Here is a 23,764-nt window from a genome sequence, read left to right as displayed (position 1 = left end):
GTAGAGGTGAGAGAACCACGTAATAGAAGTCAAAGAGGGGAAGAGTTTGAGAGAAGGATGCATAAAATATATCAAACCAAATATATTTTGATAAACAATAAAATATATCAAAAAGCATCAAATATAACTTAGATATCATAAAAGGATGAGCTCTGAAAAAAATCAAAAGACAATAGGATTTGGCCAGGCCATTATCAGTGGTAATAAGAGTGAAAAATATGTCTTTGGATAGGGGTAAATATAACAGCTCAGATGGAGAGAGGCTAGAAGAGTCAGGGATTAGGAAGCTGAGGTGATATGTATATATATACTGGGTTTGCACCCAGTTTCAAATTCAGAGCAAAAATTACCTTAGAAACAACAATGAAATTAAGTGCATAAAATATGGTCCAAATGATGCCCTCCAAGAACTGAACCCTCATGAGATTATAGCTGCTTAAAAATTTTGGCCACAAGTAAATATATAAACTTACTATATACCCACAATATATTTAAAAAAAAAAAATAAAACAAAAATTTTGGCCACAAGAACTTGAAAACAGAGTATGAACAAAAGGCATTGAGGATAATATACAAAGCAGGATATTTGGCTTAAAGTAAGTTAGAAGGAAAAGATTAGTGGGATGAGAAAGAGCAGAGACTCCACAGTCAAGAAAAATTTGGTGGCTGGGCATGGTGGCTCATGCCTGTAATCCCAACACTTTGGGAGGCCGAGGCAGGTGGATTGCCTGAGGTCAGGAGTTCAAGACCAGCCTGGCCAATGTTGTGAAACCCTGTCTCTACAAAAATACAAAAATCAGCTGGGCATGATGGTGGATGCCTGTAATCCCAGCTACTCAGGAGGCTGAGGCGGAAGAATCACTTGAAACTAGGAGATGGAGGTTGCAGTGAGCCAAAAACGCGCTACTGCACTCCAGCCTGGGCAACGAGAGGAAACTCCATCTCAAAAAGAAAAAAAAAAAAGAAAAATTTGGAGGTAAACTTCATCAGGAAGCAGGGAGGCTAACCAACAGGCTAAAGTAGCGTATTATATACAGATAATGTACCACTGTATTGCCAGCATTTTAGAAATTACCTGTTTAGCAGTTACATGGCTAGTAATATCAAGAAAATAAAAATGTAATCTTCTATGGTCCATATCTAGGACTTGACCACACAGTATGGGATCTTTATCCATACCACACCTGTCTGATGTATCCATGAAACAGAACCAAGTCTGACACCATCACAATTACCCACAGAATTCTAGAATAATGGAACTAGAAGGATTCTGGGGGGTTCAATGTTCAATCACCCCATTCTGCACAGCTAAAACTCTAGTCTGTTTCAGATTTCCAGATTTAGAAAACACAAAACAGCTCTCATCAGTCCATTTCCAGAGTTGTACTGTTCTGAAATTCTTATAATCTCTCCCATCATAACAAATACTTATTTAGCTTTTATCTCTTTAAAATGCTTTATGGACTTTTTGAATTTAGAAATCAGTCTTCAAACTTTCTTTGCCAGTCTAGTCTCGCCAACCACAAATTCTTGTAATGTTTCCTCATAGGATCCATCTTTCTTTTAATAATTTTCTTCATTGGCCTTTGAGACTCTCTCTTTCTTGGTTCTCTTCTAGCAGCTTCCTCTGTTTCTTTTTTGTTTGTTTGTTTCTGTTTTTTTTTTTTTTTTTTTTTTTTTTGAGACAGTTTCCCTCTGTCACCTCTGTCACCTGTGCTGGAGTGCAGTTGCATGATCTCAGCTCACTACAACCTCAGCCTCCCAGGCTTAAGCGATTCTGCTTCAGCCTCTCAAATAGCTGGGACTACAGGTACGTGCCACCATGCCCAGCTAATTTTTGTATTTTTATTAGAGACAGGGTTTCATCACGTTGGCCAGGCTGGTCTCAAACTTCTGACCTCAAGTGATCCACCCACCTTGGCCTCTCAAAGTGCTGGAATTACAGGCATGAGTCACCACGCCCGGCCTCTCTCTGTTTCTTTAGGTAGCATTTCTTTCACAACTCAAACAATGGCACATGCTCCAGGCTTCCAATCTCTTCAATATTACTTTTATTATTATTATTATTATTATTATTTAGAGATGGAGTCTCTCAGTCACCCAGGCTGGATTGCAGTGGTGCAATCTCGGCTCACTGCAACTGCCACCTCCCAGGTTCAAGCAATTCTCCTGCCGCAACCTATCTCAAGTAGCTGGAATTACAGGTGTGTGCCACCACGCCTGGCTAATTTTTGTATTTTTAGTAGAAATGGGGTTTCGCCATGTTAGCCAGGCTTTCTCAAACTCTTGATCTCAAGTGATCCACCCATCCCAGCCTCCCAAAGTGCTGGGATTACAGGCGTGAGTCACTGCGCCCATCCTCAATATTATTTTATTATTACTAAACGCAATTCCCGAATAAGTCTCTCCAGTTATTCTCAAGTAGTCTCCTGAGTGCTAAATCCATATTTCCAGATACTTATTGAATGTCTGAAAATCATCTGCATGATCTAATGTATCTTCCTCTCAAACCTATCTCCCTCTTGTATTTTCTCTCGCAGTTATAATAGAATTCTCTACCTTATTTCTAAAGACACAAAACTAGAAATCATATTTTACTCCTTCCTCAGACTTCTACAATTCATTTGTCACTAGGTCCTGTCCATCTATGTTTTGACTCTAACCTTTGTCTCAACCTTTAAGGCCAATGTTTTAGGATAGGCTATCATTATTTCTCTCCTGCATTATTTCAATAGCCCCAAATTATCTTCTTGCCTCTGGTATTCCATGCCATCAAAGGAACTGTGCCTTTCTAAAATAGACAGGATGATATAATGGAAAGAAATGGGCTTTGTGGGCAACGGATGTAGATTCAAATCCAAGTGAATTGGGTAACTTACTTAACTTTTCTAAACTTTACTCCCTAATCAAATAAAGTCTCCAATTTTTCTATTGGTTTCAAACAGGGTGGGTTGAGTGTTCCAAGATTTTGACAGTTCTAGTAATATTCATTAACGTATCTCTTATCAGTGTATACCTCTACTCAATATATATGTGTGTGTTCCTATCCATGAGTAAGAGAGAATTTAATGCATACTATATTTTTAGTTTTAAGCCTCTTAAAACTTAGTCTTCAGAGTATAGCAAAGTTGCAAGATGCAGCATTAATATACAAAAGTCTACTGATTTTTTAATATGCTAACAAGGAACAATTGGAATTTGAAATAAAAAACAGAATGCTATTTACATTAGCATCGCGAAAAAAATGGAATACATAAGCATAATTCTAACAAAATACATATAAGATCTACTGAGGAAAGCTACAAAACTCTGATGAAAGAATCAAAAAAGAGTTATAAATATTGATAGGTATTCAATATTCATGGATAGGAAGAATCAATATTAAGATATCAATTATTCCCAACTTAGTTTATACATTCAATGCAATTCCAGTAAAAATCCCAGCAAGTTACTTCATGGATATTGACAAACTGATTCTATAGTTTATATAGAAAGACAAAACACCGGCCGGGCGCGGTGGCTCAAGCCTGTAATCCCAGCACTTTGGGAGGCCAAGACGGGTGGATCACGAGGTCAGGAGATCGAGACCATCGTGGCTTACACGGTGAAACCCCGTCTCTACTTAAAAAAAAAAATACAAAAAAACTAGCTGGACGAGGTGGTGGGCGCCTGTAGTCCCAGCTACTCGGGAGGCTGAGGCAGGAGAATGGCGCGAACCCAGGAGGCGGAGCTTGCAGTGAGCTGAGATCCGGCCATTGCACTCCAGCCTGGGTGACAGAGCAAGACTCCGTCTCAAAAAAAAAAAAGAAAGACAAAAGACCCAGAATAGTCAACATAATATTCAAGAACAAAGTCAGAGGACTAACACTATCTTACTTCAAGACTTATAAAGCTACAGTAATCAAGGCAGTGTGGTATTGGTGAAAGAAGAGACAGATGAGTGGGATAAAATACAGATCCAGTAAGTAGATCCACACAAATATAGCTAAAGGACTGAAGGCAATCCAATCAAGAAAGGATAGTCTCAGCCAGGTGCGGTGGCTCACACCTGTAATCCCAGCACTCTGGGAGGCTGAGGTGGGCAGATCACCTGAGGTTGGGAGTTCGAGACCAGCCCTAACCAACATGGAGAAACCCCATCTCTACTAAAAATACAAAATTAGCCAGGCGTGGTGGTGCCTGCCTGTAATCCCAGCTACTCAGGAGGCTGAGGCAGGAGAATCGTTTGAACCCGGGAGGCGGAGGTTGCAGTGAGCCGAGATTGCACCATTGCACTCCAGCCTGAACAACAAGAGTGAAATTCCATCTCCAAAAAAAAAAGGAAATGATAGTCTTTTCAACAAATGGTGCTGGAACAACTGGACATCTACATGCAAAAATAAATAATCTAGACACAGACCTTGCACCTTTCATAAACATTAACTCAAAATGTGTCTAGATGTAAACATAAAATACAAAAATATAAAACTTTCAGGAGTTTTACAGAAAAACACACAGGAGAAAATCCAGGCAACTTTGGGTTTAGCAATGAGTTTAGAAACAACACCAAAAGCATGATTCACAAAAGAAAAAATGAGTAAGTTGAACTTCATAAAAATTAAAATTTCTATTTTGTGAAACGCACCACTAAGAGAATGAAAAGCTGAACCATAGACTGAGAGACAATATTTGCAAAACTAATATCTGATAAAGGATTGGCATCCAAAACATACAAAGAACACCTAAAACTCAACAATAACACATAGCAAAAATGGGCAGATATGAACAAATACCTTACACAAATAAGCAAATATGCTCAACATCAGTTCATTAGAGAATTGCAAATTAAAACAATGAGATACCACTACACACCTATTAGAATGGCTAAAATCCAAACACTGACAACACCAAATGCTGACGGAGATGTGGGGCAACAGGAATGCTCCTTCATTGCTTGTGAAAATGCAAAATGGTACAGTCATCTTACAAGAGCTTAGCAGTTTCTTACAGAGTTCAATGTACTCTTACCATATTACTCAGCAATTTACCCAAATTACTAAAAACTTATATGTACCAAAAACCTTGCACATGAATGTTTATAGCAGCTTTATTCATAATTGCCAAATTATGAAGCAACCATGATGCCCTTAAATAGATGAATGGATATACCTATATCCATGGTATATATGGATATGATACACCTATACAACTAAATAGTACCACATCAATAGAATATAATCTTAAAAAGAAATGAGCTATCAAGCCAAAAAAAATGGAGGAATCTTAAATGCATATTACTAAGTAAAAGAAGCCAATCTGAACGATTTCATACTGTACACTTCCAACTATATGACTTTCTAGAAAAGACAAAACTATAGAGACAGTAAATAGATTAGCAGTGGCCAAGGGTTTGGAAAGGGAGGAAAGATGAAAAGAAACGAATAGTTGGAACACAGGTAATTTTTAGGGCTGTGAAACTATCCTGTATGATACTATAATGGTGGATACATTATGCATTTATCAAACCCATAAAGCCGCACAACACAAAAAGTGAACCTTAATGTAAACCACAGACTTTAATCAGTAGCAATGTATCAATATTGGCTCATCAATTTTAACAATTGTACCAAAATAATGCAAGATGTTAGTAGTAGGGAAAACTAGGGGGAATGGTGGTAAACATGGGAACTCTGTACTTTCTGCTCAATTTTTCTGTAAACCCAAAACTGCTCTAAAAATTAAAGTCTATTAATTTTGTTTAAAAAGCAACAGGATAGGCATGGTGGCTCACGTCTGTAATCCCAACACTTTGGGAGGCCAAGGTGGGAGGATCACTTGAGCACCGGAGTTTGAGGCCAGCCTGGGAAACATAGGGAGACCCCTGTCTCCACAAAAAAATTTAAAAATTAGCTGGGCACATGTGGTCCCAGATACTCAGGAGGCTGAGGTGGAGGAATCACTTGAGCCTGGGAGGTCAAGGCTGCAGAGAGCCATGATTGCACCACTGCGCTCTAGCCTGAGCAACACAGTGAGACCTTGCCTCAAAAAAAAAGCAGTAGGAGATCCAAAAAATATTCAAGCTTGACTCAGGAGCCAAAGAAGAAAAAGAAGAGTCCCTTGGCCAAGCATGAAAGGACTGAGGGTCTAGCTTGCTGGAGACCCAGAGGACAGGTGTGCTCTAATAAGAGGTTTAGCGGTATCAAGATTAGTGATAGCAGCCTTAGAGATACAGGCAGCAAAGCTGGACTTGGAAAATGCACAAAAAGTTTCAAAGGGGTGTGGAGTCACACCCTTGAGCAGTGGTTCTCAAGTCCGTCTGCCTATAGAATCATCTGGGGAGCTTTTAACTCCCAAAGTCTATGGCACACCCCATATCGACTAAATCAGGATTTTTGGGGAAAGCACTCAGCCATTACTAAAGTTCCCCAGGTGATACCAATGTACAGCCAAATTTAAGAACCACTGACCAAGGGTTAGCTTTTTACATGCTGACTACAATGAGGTGATAATATTGGTTCAGAGGATCTGTAGAGGTGGATGGATAAATAATACTTACCTATTTGATGTAATGAACACAATCATCACAAACAAGACCATATAATATTGCCTTACCTGTCTGGAGTTCCCCATTGCTTTTTAGGCTTTGAAAGATTTGGGGTTCTCTTCCTAGAAGAAAAACTAACAAATATCAGCTGATTAATTCAAAGAGAATGCTTAAGAAATATGGTTACATTAGATGACTCCTACTCAAACAAATCCCATATGAGGGGGAAAAAAAGAAGAACTAAAACCAATGCTGTATTTGATGTGATTTGAAGAGTACTGAAAGGCTCAAAGTACCCAAACATTCTTTGGACCCAACATTCTCACTTCTAGAATTGCTAATATAACACATAATAAAATTAAGACAATAAATTATGCAACCAAACAATGAACATATTGTCTCCAGAAGACCCGAGGTAAAATGCACACTTTTTAACAGGAAAAACCTCAATCAGTCTATTAAGGTCATTTGTAGATGGCTTTGTAGCACTGGATTCTGAAGAGATTGTACAGACAAATTTCAGACAGAATATCTGGCTTTGGAAAAACTACGAAATAGGCAAAATATACTTTTGGTACCACTCAACCCCCTCTGTGCCTCACTCTGCTCCCTTGAACCTTCCCAATTTTTCTTAATCCACTTGTAGCAGAGAGAGTTTGTGCCCTCCAAGCGTCTATGTGTTCCCCTATGTTTCCCAGCCTCCTTTGCAGTGTTTGGAGTGACATAACTGTCATGTCTAATTTCAGCAAGAGTACTGGGTATCACATATGGGCTAGTGTGTCTCTTCCACTTTTCTCTTTCCCTGTTGCAGGGACCTAGAAGGCACATATCCTAGATAGCAGAGCTACAAGGTTGAGAAGGGCCAATCAATTCACACTAGACTCTGGCAGGAGGGAGAAATAAACTTTTATTGTGTTAAGTCATTGAGAGTTCTGTATCGTGTTTGTTAATGTAGCATTGTCTATTCTATGCAGACTAATACACCATCTATGTTGTGGGGACTCATATTACAACTGTGTAATGGCCTTGGTTGGAGTCTGAAGGGCCCAATATATAACAACTCTTCTGATCTACCATCTTTAGAAACCAACTGAAAAATAGGCACAGGAGTCAGACAAATAGAATAAAAATACTATCTGTTATTGACAAAACCATATTGAAATGAGTAGTTTGGATCCCTGACACCCCCAAATTGAACTGACATCCCAAAGCTGCAGGCCTCCTCCTGTAGGGGCTAAACTTGCTATGTGATAGAAAGTAGATCACAAAGATCCTTGTACAGATTGATGCACCATCTTACAGATCACTGTGGACAGGCAGGCCCCAAAGAAAAAGGGTCCCAGAAGGGACCAATGCTCTCTCCCAAACCTATCAAACAGATGTCACTCCTACTCCATGGAAAGTCTAACTAAAGAATGAGGCAAGAGGCCAGGAGAATTCCTCAACGGAAATGCTTCAATGTATAATGAGGGAGGTAATAAGGAAAAGCATCCCTGTAACACTTGACTGAGCTCTTTAATAGGCTCCAAACTCTTTTAGAATAAGCCCTAGCCCTGGTGTCAGGTAGGATTCAGTCACTGACACAGCACATACAAGGCATTATGTGAAGAAATGGCCTTCCTAATTAAGTGGTGACTGATGCACCGTGGGAGGAGGCAGCAGGGGAGAGTGGGCTCAATAGTCAGCAGCTCCCAAGGGTGCACACTTGTATAACCTCTCAGCATTTTTTTGGTTGGTTTGTTTGTTTTGTTAGAGATAGGGTCTATGTTACCCAGGCTGGAGTGCAATGGCATGATCACAGCTCCCTGCAGCCTTGGACTACTACCCAAACTCAGCCTCCTGAGTAGCTGGGACTACAGACACCATACCGGGCTAATTAGGCACAGCATATTTGCATAAAAGCAAACTTTTTGATACAGGATACAGGTAGATAATGCAGATAGAAATGGCACAATTTCCTCACATGACTCCAAATTAACAGAGCAGAGAGAAACAAGAAGCAGTAAGAAATAAAAATAATGAAAAACTTTTTTGGAACCACACTCCTCACAGCCTTTTAAGTATAAAACTTTACGAGACACAAACTATCCAGTCACAGGAAAGCTTGTTCACTCAGCATACATTATTTATTTTAAGTACTGTGGTATTTTGAGTGGATACTTGGTACTATTCAGTAGATGTTAATTCTACCTGCTCTACTCCTCAGCCACCTGACAACCTTGGGAAAGTGACTTAATTTTGCTGACTTTCATTTTCTCTCAGTAAAATCTAGTTGATATATCTGTCCTATCTACTTTTCAGAATTCTTGTGAGAAAACCTATTTTTTAACTGAAAACCATTAAACAAAAATAAGGTAGTAGTATTTGCTGCCTGAATAAGGAAGGGGGGAAAAAACTGGAAAGCATGGTAAATACAGCCAGGTGTGGTGGTTCACGCCTATAATGCCAGCACTTCACGAAGCTGAGTTAGAAGGATCACCTGAGGTCAGGAAATTGGGACCAGCCTGGGCAACAAAGTGAGATCTATCTCCACAATAAAATTTTAAAACTAAATGTTAAAACATAAAATACAAAATAAGTCTAAATAATAACCATACATGTAAATGAGCTAAACAATAACAATAAATATGAATGGTTTTGACCCACTTCTTTAAAAAGTGGATGAAAATAATATCTGGTATCATTTACTTTTCACCTACATGAACCACTGATATGAACCCTTGGTGTTTCTCCCTAATGATTTTATAGGATGAGTATCTCTTATCCAAAATGCTTGGGACTAGAAGTATTTGGAATTTTGGATATTTTCAGATTTTGAAATATCTGTATATACATAATGAGGTATCTTGGGGATGAGAACCAAGTCTAAACACAACATTCATTTATGTTTTACATACATCTTACACACATGCCTGAAGGTAATTATATATATAATATTTTAAATAATTTTGTGTGTAAAACAAAGTTTGTGGTAAGTACTTATGTGTGAAATTTTCCACTTGTGGTGTCATGTCCATGCTCAAAAAGTTTCAGATTTTGGAGCATTTGGGATTTTAGATTTTCAGATTAGGGATGCTCAACCTGTATTCTGTCTCCTCTTCTAACTGTATCTTAGCCTAACAAAGGGTAAGCATCGGTTTTCAGGAGGCATTTATTGTTGTGCATTATATGCACATATACACATATACATTTTTCTTTTCTTTTTTTCATAAAGGGCACTTTCTTGAAAAGTCATTAGCTACTGTATTTGAATTAGAGGCAAGGAAGATTGGGATATATTGAACTGGAACTTCACAAAATCTGTGATTCGAGATTGTCAATGCAGAATCCCAAATCGCTTAAAAGTTCAGATCTACTAAGTAATGAATCAAGTACCTAGCAAACAAGTGAAAAACTCAGAGAATAGAAGTGTTCTCCAGCCAGGCACGGTGGCTCACCCCTGTAATCCCAGCACTTTGGGAGGCCGAGGTGGACGGATCACAAGGTCAGGAGATAGAGACCATCCTGGCCAACATAGTGAAAACCCATCTCTACTAAAAGTACAAAAATTAGCCAGGTGTGGTGGTGCATGCCCGTAATCCCAGCTACTCAGGAGGCTGAGGCAGGAGAATCATTTGAACCAGGGAGTCGGAAGTTGCAGTGGGCCGAGATCGTGCCACTGCACTCCAGCCTGGCGACAGAGCAAGACTGTCTCAAAAAAAAAAAAAAAAAAGAAAAAGAAAGTGTTCTCCTGCATCTCAATCTTCTTTCCCACTGTTTAAAAAGTCTAAATAATAGCCATACATATAAATGAGCTAATCAGTAACAATAAATATGAATGGTTTTTACCTATTTCTTTAAAAAGTGGATAAAAATAAAATCTGGTATTATTTACTTTTCACCTATATGAACCCTTCGTATTTCTCCCTAATGATTCTATAGGATGAATATCTCTTATCCAAAATGCTTGGGACCAGAAGTGTAACTTCTTAGTAATTCTGTCTTCCTTCATTCCTCTTCCCATAGGAACTGTGATTAGAAAAGGGCCTTATGGGCCAGGCGTGGTGGCTCACACCGTAATCCCAACACTTTGGGAGGCTGAGGCAGATGGATCACGAGGTCAGGAGTTTGAGACCAGCCTGACCAACATGGTGAAACCCCGTCTCTACTAAAAATACAAAAATTAGCTGGGCGTGATGGTGCATGCCTGCAATCCCAGCTACTCAGGAGGCTGAGGAAGGAGAATCACTTGAATCCGGGAGGCAGAGGTTGCAGTGAGCCGAGATGATGCCACTGCACTCTAGTCTGGGGAACAGAGTGAGACTCTGTCTCAAAAAAAAAAAAAAGAAAGAAAGAAAGAAAGAAAAGAAAAGGGCCTTATGACAAAGGGAAAGCCTAGGAATGTCCTTTTTGAAAACCCCAAGGTAGACCCACGTCAAATGAATCTGCCCCATCCAGATTGGCTGGACTATTAGTTTAGGTCTGTGAAAATAGTACTATAACTACATCTTACCATTTCCTTACAAAGTCACAGGAAACAGGATTTGCTAAAAGAAAACAAAAGTAAAAGCAAAAATTAGATTCAACAGGAATCAAAAATATGATCAAGATAGCATCACAAATTAAAAGAGAAAGGAATTAGAAAAAGAAATATTTGGGGAAATGGCCAAATGACATATATCATATTATGTGCCAAAATAAACCACAGGTAAATCAAGGAGTTAAATATTTTAAAAACTGAATTAGAGGAAATAAGAGAATATTTACTTGATCCCTGGATTTTAATCTTCTAGAGTTAAAGGTGGCAAAACATATAAAGGACAATATAAGTAGATTAAAATACTTAAAATTTCTGTGTCAACAATTAAAACTTAAAGATGATAGAAAACTTTGGAGGAATATTTGGCAATAAATACGATAAAGGGTTAATAGTCTTAATATTTGAAGAGTAAAAATGTACAGATTATAAGAAAACACTAAGGTAAGTGTCAAAATTAAATAGACAAAGGATGAGAACAGAATTCACATATGAAGATATATAAAGGGCTAATAAACATTAAGTAAAAGTTCATCAGCACTACAGGAAAGGAAAAAAAAAAAAAGAGAGAACGCTCAAACTTGCTTGTAATCAAAACAATGCAAAAAATGAGATTTTTCTTTAAACTAGCAAATTGGCAAAAATTTTTTGCAAAATATAAAGATATTGGCAGGGATGAAATGAGTCCTCTTGTGCACTGCTGGTAAAAGTCTAAATTAGTATATTTTATGAAAAATAATTTGATAGTGTAAGTCAGTAATGTTTACATGCCTTAGTCCAATTCTATTTATAGAAATGGACCCTAAAGAAATAATTCCAAGTGTGGGCAAAGATTTATGCAGAAAAATCTTCATTGTGGTATCTTTAACAGTGGGAAATTAGGTAATCCTGAAATGTCCAAAACAGAAGAAATGGTTAAGCTAATGAAAAATCTTGTTTAGAAGCTGTTTTGTTTTTTATTTTAATGTGGAAAAATGTAGGTGATCCCATAGGCTTTATAATGAAGGATTACTCCAGAGTCTTTTCTTAGGAGTTTTTAATCCCATCTAAGAGTCTAGAATGTTTTTGGTAAAGAAAAGTGGGTGTGCTACAGCATCAGACAGACATGGCTCAAACCTCAGTTTTGTTGCTTACTCCACTGTACAATCTTGGGTAATTTCTCAGGGATTCAGTTCCCCCTTCTCAGATAGGAGGATTAATAGGTCTGTGTAAAGATTAGTGATAAACAGCCGGGCACAGTGGCTCAGGCCTGTTATCCCAGCACTTTGGGAGGCCGAGGCAGGCAGATCACCTGAGGTCAGGAGTTCGAGATCAGCCTAGCCAACATGGTGAAATCCCATCTCTACTGAAAATACAAAAATTAGTCGCTCATAGTGGTGCGTGCCTGTAATCCCAGCTACTCGGGAGGCTGAGGCAGGAGAATCGCTTGAACCTGGGAGGCAGATGTTGCAGTGAGCCGAGATCACGCCACTGCACTCCAGCCTGGGCGACAAGAGCGAAACAACTCCATCTCAAAGAAAAAAAAAGGATTAGTGATAAACAAAACAAGATTAGTGTATATATGTATATCACTTACATATATATGTAAAGAATCTTGCATATAGTAGATGAATGGTAGTTACAATTATTGGTTACAACTTCAGTGTATCAATGGCTTAAATAGAGCACTGTAGGAAACACAATTAACTATTCAGCCAACTTGTGATTTGGCTCCCATAGGCAAGCATGGTGCCAGCATGGACAGAACACAAATGAGGAAGGTCTCTCTTCTCAAAAAGTTTACGCTCCAGTGGGAGGCAGGCTATGAATTTCAACAAAAACAGTTAATGGAACTTTTAAATTCAGATATTTTCTGTTGTTCCAGACCTAAGGGAAAAGGGAGAGTAGTCCACAAAAATGCCCCTCGTGGCCAGCCGTGCTGTCACCCATGAAAGTTGCAGCACTTATTCTATGGGCTTTTTATGTATTACCAACCTTGCCTTTCAGCTTTATGACCTGACACAGGTTGAAGTCAGTAAAAAACTGAATCAGTCCTAAAAGACCATCTATAAGTACTGATAATGTGAATGAATAACTTGCTATTGTTCTTTTGTGCTATAATTTCTCCCACAGGTAAAGCTTTAACTCTATTTTAGAAAACACACTTTTGATGTTATCTCATTAATTGGCAGGATGAAATAGCTCTCAGGTAGCTGTTGTTAGCTAATGTCCCAAGCAAAGCAGTGTTACAGTGGTTTCCAAATTTGTCCGCAGATTAGAATCACCTGGAGATCTCTTACAAACTACAAGTCCCAGGCCACATCTCAGACCAATTTAGTCACAATCTCTGGGGAAGGGACACAGGCATTAGCATTTTTTGAAGCAGACAAGTTTGGGAACTGCATTTAATGGCTGAGACCACTGGCTCTGGAATCAGAGTTCCTGGAACCAAATTTTGGCTCTAACCTATGATCTAGGGCAAGTTTATTTAAGCTCTCTGCAACTCAGTATTTTCACCACTGAGTTCTTGCTTCAAAAAGTTGTTAGAGGAAAGTTAAATAATGCGAAGAATGAACTCTGCATAGTGTCCAAAAACACAGTAATACACAATAAATGGCATTATTTGTTAGGCAGGGATCTAGACCCGACATGGCGGCGCCACCCGGCGTAGCAGGCCCTTTGTTCGAGACTTCCCTTCCTCTTTGAACACACCCGCAGACTTGCATATGTCAGAGGTTCCGGCTGGGCAACCACACTCCCCCATGACCTGCAGCTCACCTGCATTCCACAAGTTCGTAAACAGCAGTTTCGGTTAACAGTTTCCAAAGACCCCTTCCTCATGACCCTTACTCGACTCCTGCCCTAGTAGTTTCAAGACCCCCCAGGCCCTGTTTGTACGACCAACTTCCCTACCTCTCGGGCTATAAAAAAGCCCCTACCCTCCTCCCTCAGCGCGACTTCCTCGGCCCGCACCTTTGGACCGAGGAACCTCACCCGCGAGCCCTAATAAAGGCTATTCTCACTGCCATTTGCCTTGTGTCTTTGTTCCCGGTTCAGCTCCAGCCTCAGTTTGCCTTTACATTTGGTGCCGAAACCTGGGAGGAGACCCCCCTCCCCCAGACCCCTGCGGGGTCGGGCAGGCTCCCCTCTCCCCGAGCCAGGACCTTCTTTCCAAGCCGGGAGCCGTTTCACCAAATCCAAGACTGAATTTGATCACTGCTGGGTAAGTCTTCCCCCGTCCTGTAGGCCCCCTCCGGGAAGTCCCTGTCTGAAAGGCGTGGCCACGTCAGGGGCTCCCTCCAGTCAACTGTGACCTTGGCACCGGGGACAAGAAGACGTCCAACCTCCCCGGAAGCCGCGGTACCCTGCACTCCACGTGGCAGTAGGAGGACGCTCCCATTGCCTCTGGACTGCCCGTCTTAGGACCATGGGAACTACCCAGTCCAAACCAGACCAAAAATCCCCTCTGGGGTGCCTCTGGGCGAATCTCCAGACTTTAAGTCTCAGCCAAGACATAAAACAAAAGCGGCTCATTTTCTTCCGCACAGTAGCATGGCTGCAGTGTAAATTGGATAATCAGTCTCAGTGGCCTGCAGAAAGCACTCTAGACTTTAACATCCTCACAGATCTGACCAACTTCTGCAAGAGACTAGGCAAATGGCACGAGATACCCTATGTTCAAGCCTTTTGGGACTTGCGTTCTCGCCCAGATCTCTGCGCCCAATGCTCGTTAGCTCAGGTCCTACTCGCAAAGTCTCTTCCCTTGAGCAAGGAGAGGGATGATTCCTCCTCTTTTTCTGAGCCTCCTGACACCCTATCCCGGCCACCCCTCCAGTCTCCCGCCCAACCTCCTCCTTACCCTGACCCGCCATTATCCCCGTCCTAGTCAATGCCTCCCCTCCCTTCCACCCCGCATGTGTCCTTACCAAACCCGACAGATTCTGTCTACCCTACCTCCACCTCCTCCCCTTCCTCGCCTGTCTCAGCCCATACTCGGTCCAGGACCGACCTCCTGTGTCCCTTGCGAGAGGTGGCAGGCGCCGAAGGAGTAGTCCGGGTCCATGTGCCATTTTCATTGGCAGATTTGTCTAAGGTTGGGGAGTGTGCAGGCTCCTTTTTGGCCAATCCTACTAGTTATATCAAAGAGTTCAGGTATCTATGCCAGGCATATAATCTCACCTGGCATGACCTCCATGTCGTTATGACCTCAACCCTGTCTTCTGAGGAGCAGGAGTGCATCCTAGCGGCAGCCAGGCAGCACGCTAACCAGGTTCATTTAACTGACCCCGCCATGCCAGTCGGCACCGAGGCAGTGCCCTCGGCTAAGCCCGACTGGGACTACCAGGTAGGGCAGGCAGGTCACCGCCACCGTGACATAATGGTTCAGTGCCTTCTTGCCGGCATGCAGGCAGCCTCTAACAAATCAGTCAACTTTAACAAACTAAAAGAGGTTGTCCAAGGCGCAGATGAAAATCCAGCTGTTTTTCTTAACCGGCTGACTGAGGCACTTATTCAGTACACCCGCCTTGACCCTGCCTCCCCCACAGGAGGAACCATCTTGGCCTCATATTTCATTTCTCAGTCGGCCCCTGATATCCAAAAAAAAATTAAAAAGGCGGAGGAAGGCCCTCAAACTCCCATCCAGGATTTAATCAAACTGGCCTTCAAGGTCTACAACTCCAGGGAGGAAGCAGCTGAGGCCCAACGACAGGCCAGGCTAAAACAGAAGGTACAACTCCAAACCCAGGCCTTGGTAGCAGCCCTGAGGCCGGCTGGCTCCAGGAGCTCCCAGAAAAGAGGTACTACCTGAGCGCCACCTGGTGCCTGCTTCAAGTGCAGCAATGACGGCCACTGGGCCACGCAGTGCCATAACCCAAAGGAGCCAACTCGCCCCTGTCCAAACTGTCGGCAGATGGGCCACTGGAAGTCAGACTGCCCCGACCTAAGGACGGTCGCTGCACCTCCATGTGACGACCCTCCTCTAGGTATTGGAGGCACCTTCCAGCTCCTCGACATCGACGAAGACTGAAGAGACCCAGACTCGGGGACCCCTCTCACTCTCACCGAGCCCAGGGTTATGCTCCAGGTAACGGGTAAGTCCATATCCTTCCTTATGGACATGGGGGCTACCTACTCTGTTTTGCCTTCCTTCAGTGGCCCCAGCCACCCCTCCACTGTCACAGTCATGGGAATTGACGGCACTCCCTCCACCTACCACCAGACTCCTCCTCTGTCTTGCCGCCTGGATGGCTCCCTCTTCTTGCACTCATTTCTTATCATTCCTTCGTGCCCAGTCCCCTTGTTAGGACGAGATCTCCTCTCCAAGCTAAGGGCCTCAGTTCACTTCCAACCCAACCCCTCCCCACACCTCGCGTTCCTCTTCCCCCTTCTCTCACCTGACAAACTCTGCCAGGCTGACCCCCCACTCCTGTTTCCAGTCCCCATTAACCCTAAGGTGTGGGACACCTCCACCCCGATCACTGCCCAGCACCACACTCCGGTCCGCATCCGGCTAAAAGACCCTTCCAAGTTCCCCTCTAGACCCCAGTTCCCTATCTCCCTTGAACACCGACAAGGACTAAAACCCATCATTACACACCTGCTCCGGCAGCACATTCTAGTTCCTGCCAACTCACCATGTAATACTCCTATCCTGCCTGTATGGAAAAGCTCTGAGGCCTATCACCTCATACAGGACCTATGCTTCATCAATGAGGCACTAGTCCCTACCTTTCCAGTTGTTCCTAATCCATATACACTCCTCTCGAGCATTCCCCCTGACACCACTCATTTCACTGTCCTTGACCTGAAGGATGCCTTCTTTACCATCCCTCTACACCCAGACTGCCACTTTCTGTTTGCCTTCACATAGGAGGACCCAGACACTCATGTTTCTTCCCAGCTGACCTGGACTGTCTTGCCTCAAAGGTTCCGAGACAGCTCCCATTTTTTCAGACAGGCACTGGCATGGGACATCCTCCTCTGCCCCCAACCCATAGCACCCTTCTACAATATGTAGATGATCTATTACTATGTAGTCCTTCCTGAGAGTGCTCCCTTGCAGACACTGCTACACTTTCAAATTTTCTAGGCAATCGAGGTTATCAGGTTACCCCGGCTAAGGCTCAACTTTGCACCCCTACTGTCACCTACCTAGGTATACTCCTCACACCTACTACGAAAAGCCTCACAGCAGATAGAATGAGCCTCATCAAAACTCTCCAGCCTTCTCAGGATGTGGAAGACATCTTGTCCTTCCTAGGACTGGTAGGGTATTTCAGGCATTGGATTCCCAACTTCGAGGTCTTAGCCAAGCCCCTCTACCAGGCTGCCAAGGAGACACCCACCGGACCACTGTCCGACCCTTCTTTGGTTGCCAACTCTTTCAAGAAGCTTCAGGACTGTGTCCTTTCTGCCCCTGCTCTCTCTCTCCCCAACCTCCTTCGGCCCTTTCATCTGTTCACCGAGCAGCGCCAGAAGGTAGCTACTGGCCTCCTAGCCCAGCCGGCTGGATCCACATACCAGGCTGTGGCCTATCTCTCCAAGCAGTTAGATCCCACAGTCCAGGGCTAGCAACCTTGTCTGCGAGCCTGGCGGCTGCCACAGAACTTACCCAAGAGGCCCTCAAGCTTACCCTAGGGCATCCTCTCACAGTCTACTCTTCTCACTGACTGTCAGATCTCATCACACATAAGTGTCTCAGCCATCTCATCCCGTCCCGGCTTCAACAGTTCCACCTGCTATTCATTGAAAACCCTCACATCACTCTCACCACCTCACCCGCTATAAATCCTACTACCCTCTTGCCCACTCTAGGATACGATTCCGCCCCCACACATTCCTGCCCAGAAGTTCTCACCACCCTGCCACCCGTCTGCCTTGGTCTTTCCGAACAGCCGTTAGAACACCCAGACCGTACCCTGTTCGTAGACGGGAGTTCTGTCTTAATCCCCAATAGACGCCGACAGGCAGCATACGCTGTCGTAACAGCAACCCAAATGGTTGAAACCAGGCCCTTGCCTTTAGGCACCACCTCCCAGAAAGCTGAACTCACTGCCCTTACTCGTGCCTTACTTCTCTCCGAAGGGCAGAGGGTTAATATCTATACAGACTCTAAATATGCTTACCTTATTGCACATGCTTACTCTATTCTATGGCAAGAGCGCAGGTTTCTTACCACCAAAGGGACGCCAGTAGTCAATGGACCACATATAAAGAGGTTGCTTGATGCTCTCCAGGCCCCCAAAGAGGTAGCGATCATCCACTGCAAAAGCCACCAGCATTCTAAGGACCTGTGTCACAAGGTAACAGCCTAGCTGACTCCACTGCATGGGCCACTGCCCTCACTTCCTCTCCTCCCGGAGCGTCTTTACTCTTTCTTTCCCCCGCATAGTCCCCCAACTACTCTTCCCAGGAACTTCAAACCCTGATGGCCCACCTCAGTGTTACCTGAAACAAGGATGGGTGGGTGTTCATTGACAGCCGAATAGCGCTCCCTCAGACTCAGGCAGTACATACACTGACCGACATACAACTCTACATAGGACCCAAGGCTATGTATAACTTCCTAGAACCCATCTTTCACCTTCCCTCACTGCAGGCCCAAATTAAGAAAGTACATCACAAATGTGCCACCTGTTCGGCCACTAACCCCCAAGGTAGGCTCAGACACCCAGGGCCTACTCATCAGCTAAGAGGCCACCAGCCAGGAGAAGATTGGCAACTTGATTTTACCCACATGCCCCGATATAAAAAATTTCGCTACCTGCTGACCTTAGTTGACACCTTCTCAGGATGGATTGAGGCTTTCCCCACCACTCGAGAGACTGCAGAAGTCGCGGCAACTACTCTCCTACACATCGTCCCCAGGTTCGGTCTCCCCGAAACCATCCAATCAGACAATGGTCCAGCTTTCCTTTCCAAACTCACCCCCAGGTGGCAGCCGCACTCCAGATTACCTGGAAGCTCCACATTCTCTACCACCCGCAGTCGTCTGGTAAGGTAGAACTTGCAAACGGCCTCCTTAAACTGCATCTAACCAAACTCACTCTAGAAACCCGCCTCTCATGGATAACTCTCCTTCCCTTGGTTCTTATTTGTCTCAGGGCAGCTCCACGGGCCCCCACAGGGCTCAGCCCTCTTAAGCTGCTGTACGGACGCCCGTTCCTCTTCCAGGAGCTGCCAGCCCTCTCCCCTCCCTTAGGCTCCTACCTCCCTTACTTAACCCTCCTTCGGGAGCTTCTAAGAAAACACGCGGACAGGTGTCTCCCCACACCCGCTTCCCTAAACCCTAAAAATCCCGCCATTGTAGCACCAGGAGACCTGGTACTGGTCAAGCAGCTGCAGCCCCGAGCCTTATCTCCCCGGTGGGAAGGACCATACACTGTAATCCTTACCACGCCCACTGCTGCCAAGCTCCTTGGCCTTCCCTCCTGGTATCATCTGTCCCAGCTGAAAAAGGCACCCACCCAGCATGATTCCAGGTGGACGGCTCAGGCTGTTGCCCCTACTAAACTATGACTTACGCATGCCAGTAACGACCCTCTGCCTAACCTTCCTCAGCTATCCAGTTCTCCTGAGCCTAGGTAAGACTCCTGCACGAACTCCCCCCGTCAACCCATTCCACTGGAGATTCTATCTGTCAGAGCCCTGGACCCAAAACAATCACATAAGTTCCCACATCTTAGCCACAGTTGACTGCCGGCCTCAAGGGTGCCAGAGTCAAGTTACCTTTAACTTCTTCACCTTTAACAGTTGCCCTGACTGGTGGAACTCGGTCATATGCTTTCTCTATGATCAGGTAGAATATAATTGTCTCAATTACTGGGTAGAAACCAACGGCGGGTGTCCATACCATTATTGTAACATGCATTTTATTTACCTCGACATGTCATACACCAAGTGGCAGCAACCGGCATCAACAGTTCGGTTAGTCAGATCATACGGACGAGGAGAAGTGCCTACATTCTTCCTTACCATTCCTGACCCATGGGACCCTCGGTGGGCATCAGGTATAGAGGCTCGCCTTTACCGGCACGGCTACGAGTCTTATCCCGTAGCCCACCTCAAGATTTATAGAGCCTACATCAGGGTCACAAGCAGCCTCGTCAGCCTGGCCTCCGACATCAAACAACAAGAGGAGGTCATCTCAGCTCTAGCCAACCCAGACAACACAGCCAACTCAGACAACGAGCCTCAGGGCAGCGGTAACCCTTTTTCTTGGCTAACCCTAGTCAGAGAAGGGGCCCAGGTAGTACATATGGCCGGGGTGTACAACATCTCCCATTGTTTCTTGCGTGCAGCATTGAATAAGCCCCCACTGGTTGCGGTACTTTTACCTAGCCCTTTTTACTCCTCTAACCTAGCCCCCTCCTTTCCCCTTCCCAGCCCAACCCTGGGGGAAGTCCCTCTGTTCCAAGACCTGCTTAAACAACAACTCCCCTTTTGCTACTCCACCCCTAATGCTTCCTGGTGCAACCGGACAGGATCGGCGCTTCCAAATCTCACTGCCCCCCCCAGGCGGGTATTTTTGGTGCAACTCTACCCTGTCAAAAACTCTCAAGGCTTCCAACACTACCCTATGCGTTCCCATCTCCCTAGTCCCCAGCCTCACCCTGTACAGTGAAGCCGAGCTATCCTCTCTTCTGTCCCTTGCCCGCCCCCTCCAGGCAAGGGCAGTATTCCTTCCGCTAATGATTAGAGTCTCTTTAGCTGCATCCCTCGTGGCCTCTGGCCTTGGAACTAGAGCCTTAACTCATTCTGTCTGATCCTCTCAAGACCTTACGGCCCGATTACAGGTAGCAAGCGAAGCTTCGGCAGAATCCCTGGCTTCCCTCCAATGATAGATCACCTCAGTTGCCCAAGTGGCAGCCCAGAATCGCAGGGCACTCGACCTCCTTATGGCTGACAAAGGCGGGACCTGTATGTTCCTTAATGAAGAATGCTGCTACTACATCAATGAGTCAGGACTAGTAGAAACCAACCTCCTCACTCTAGAAAAAGTCCAAGAAGGACTCCACAAAAAAACCTCAGGATTAGAGTCCCCACTCGGGTGGTGGCAGTCGTCCATGGCTGGGTAGGTCCTACCTTTCCTAAGCCCCTTACTAATCACTGGCTTCTTACTACTCATAGCTCCCTGTATCCTCCGCTTCATCCAGGACCGCATGAAAGAAGTCTCCTGGATCACTTTCAATCAGATGCTGCTCCACCCCTATACCCGAGTTCCGACCTCCGAAGAACCCCACGACGACCCATACCAGCAGGAAGCAGCCAGATGAACACGTCGCCGCTTTTTTCTTATTAGAAAGAGGTCGGAATGTTAGGCAGGAATCTAGACCTGACATGGCGGCGCCACCTGGCGCAGCAGGCCCTTTGTTCGAGACTTCCCTTCCTCTTTGAACACACCCGCAGACTTGCATACGTCAGAGGTTCCGGCTGGGCAACCACACTCCCCCATGACCTGCAGCTCACCTGCATTCCACAAGTTCGTAAACAGCAGTTTCGGTTAACAGTTTCCAAAGACCCCTTCCTCATGACCCTTACTCGACTCCTGCCCTAGTAGTTTCAAGACCCCCCAGGCCCTGTTTGTACAACCAGCTTCCCTACCTCTCGGGCTATAAAAAAGCCCCTACCCTCCTCCCTCAGCGCGACTTCCTCGGCCCGCACCTTTGGACCGAGGAACCTCGCCCGCGAGTCCTAATAAAGGATATTCTCACTGCCATTTGCCTTGTGTCTTTGTTCCCGGTTTGGCTCCAGCTTCAGTTTACCTTTACATTATTAATTCTAAGAATTTAGGAATTAAGATTCTGCTTAAATTTCTGTGGATTAAAAAAATGTGGCCAGGTGCAGTGGCTTACACCTGTAATCCCAACACTTTGGGCGGCCGAGGCAGGTGGATCACCTGAGGTCAGGAGTTCAAGACCAGCCTGGCCAACATGGCGAAACCCCATCTCTACTAAAAATAACAAAAATTAGCTGGGCCTAGTGGTAGGCGCCTGTAATCCCAGCGACTCAAGGGCTGAGGGAGGAGAATCGCTTGAACCCAAGAGACAGAGGTTGCAGTGAGCCGAGATCGTGCCATTGCACTCCAACCTGGGGAACAAGAGCAAAACTCCGTCTCAAACAAACAAACATAAACAAAAATGTTTAAGTAATTGTTAAGGAAGTGTTTACTATTAAGGGTTCCAATTGCTTTTTTTTTTTTTTTTTTTGAGACAGGGTCTCTCTGTCACCCAGGCTAGAGTGCAGTAGCGCAATCATCACTCACTGCAACCTCCACCTCCCCAGTTCAAGCGATTCTCATGCCTCAGTCTCCCAAGTAGGTGGGACTACAGGTATGTGCCACCATGCCAGGCTAATTTTATTTTTTGTAGACAGGGTCTCACTATGGTGCCCAGGCTGGTCTTGAACTCCTGGGCTCCAGCAATCCTGCTACCTTGGCCTCCTAAAGTGCTAGGCATGAGTCACCACGCCTAGCCACGAAAATTATTAAAATGTTTAACCTACTTTGTAAACATGTACTCACATGTATTTTCATTGGTTTATGTGTTTCTACCCTCCATTTCTAGAAGGATTCGAGGTTGCGTACATAAACAGACTACAATAGAATATGTCTGTTTTTAGAAGAAAAACTCAAGGAAAGAGAAAAACAGTGTCAGGAGAAGAGAAAGAAAAATAAGGGAAGCATATATAATAATGCCTAGAATAGTCGTATCTGAGCATTCTACCAAGGTAAGAAAGACACCAGCTGTTCCTAACATTGGAATCTTTCAGGAGGAGGGTGGAGGAGGGGCTTTCTTGTGTTTGTTTTCTTTCTCATAGATTAGTCAATCACATGCAAATGTCAACAGACATTTGTAGCCTGGCCGCAGACTGTAGGATTTACACTGACACGGCTGCACTGGGCGGGTCTGCATGTACAGTGCCGTCCTCAGTGGCACAGGTCGGGCTTGATGGACCCGGGCATGCTGGCTACCACCTTGCAGACAGTCGTCTCGGGGACACAGAAGGTAGGCCTGCGATGGGCTTTCCTGTTGAGAATGCTGCCCTTGCTGAGCCTTCTGGTCAATGTTGTAGGGGATGGGGTTGTGCAGATCCACAAGCCGCGCTGGAACTGCCCCACAGGCTCCCTCCCACCCTCGTTGCGCACCAGACTGCTGAGCCAGAGCGCAGGCCACCGGCATCCAGGCCACCAGGGGGCGCAGGTTGGCAGCGGCTGGAGGGCAGCGGGGCTCGGCCTAGCAGCGTCCAGCAACTGGAACTGCCACACATGTTGAAATCTTTTTAAAAAATCTTTCGGATGAGGTCTTAACCGGTGTTATACAGGGAGCAACATAAATTACAAGATGACGGTGGAAAGCCAAATAGAACCCGATTTTTTTTACGTTTTTTCCCTCTTCGAAGTTTACTCCTGATTTGTATTGCATGAAAACAAGTTAAAAACATAAGAAAGTAGCTGGGCGCGGTGGCTGACGCCTGTAATCCCAGCACTTTGGGAGGCTGAGGCGGGCGGATCATGAGGTCAGGAGATCGAGACCACCCTGGTTAACACGGTGAAACCCCGTCTCTACGAAAAATACAAAAAATTAGCTGGGTGTGGTGGCAGGCGCCTGTAGTCCCAGCTACTCAGGAGGCTGAGGCAGGAGAATGGCATGAACTCGGGAGTGGTGCCTGCAGTGAGCCGAGATGGTGCCACTGCATTCCAACCTGGGCGACAGAGCAAGACTCATCTCAAAAAAAAAAAAAAG

The 23,764-nt window shown here is 44.6% G+C and overlaps 1 protein-coding gene across 2 annotated transcripts in view; it reads right to left on the bottom strand.

The window, feature by feature from the left end:
* The window catches only part of SPMAP2L (sperm microtubule associated protein 2 like), an 83,042-nt gene that overhangs the window by 44,264 nt on the left and 15,014 nt on the right, over positions 1-23,764 (bottom strand). Inside the window, exons 2-4 of one of the 2 annotated variants that reach the window (XM_071093409.1) lie at positions 11,016-11,049; positions 6,592-6,657; positions 4,852-4,932 (exon numbers count right to left, since the gene is read on the bottom strand). In XM_071093409.1, coding sequence (XP_070949510.1) covers positions 4,852-4,932; positions 6,592-6,657; positions 11,016-11,049 — 181 coding nt within the window. The remainder of the gene's footprint in view (positions 1-4,851; positions 4,933-6,591; positions 6,658-11,015; positions 11,050-23,764) is intronic. The other variant, XM_011710734.2, reaches the window with a different exon arrangement.

Source organism: Macaca nemestrina, chromosome 3 (assembly GCF_043159975.1).
Source record: "Macaca nemestrina isolate mMacNem1 chromosome 3, mMacNem.hap1, whole genome shotgun sequence".
In the NCBI taxonomy this organism is placed as follows: Eukaryota; Metazoa; Chordata; class Mammalia; order Primates; family Cercopithecidae; genus Macaca; species Macaca nemestrina.
Note: the sequence above shows the minus strand (reverse complement) of the source record. Positions and strands in the feature narration are given on the sequence as shown.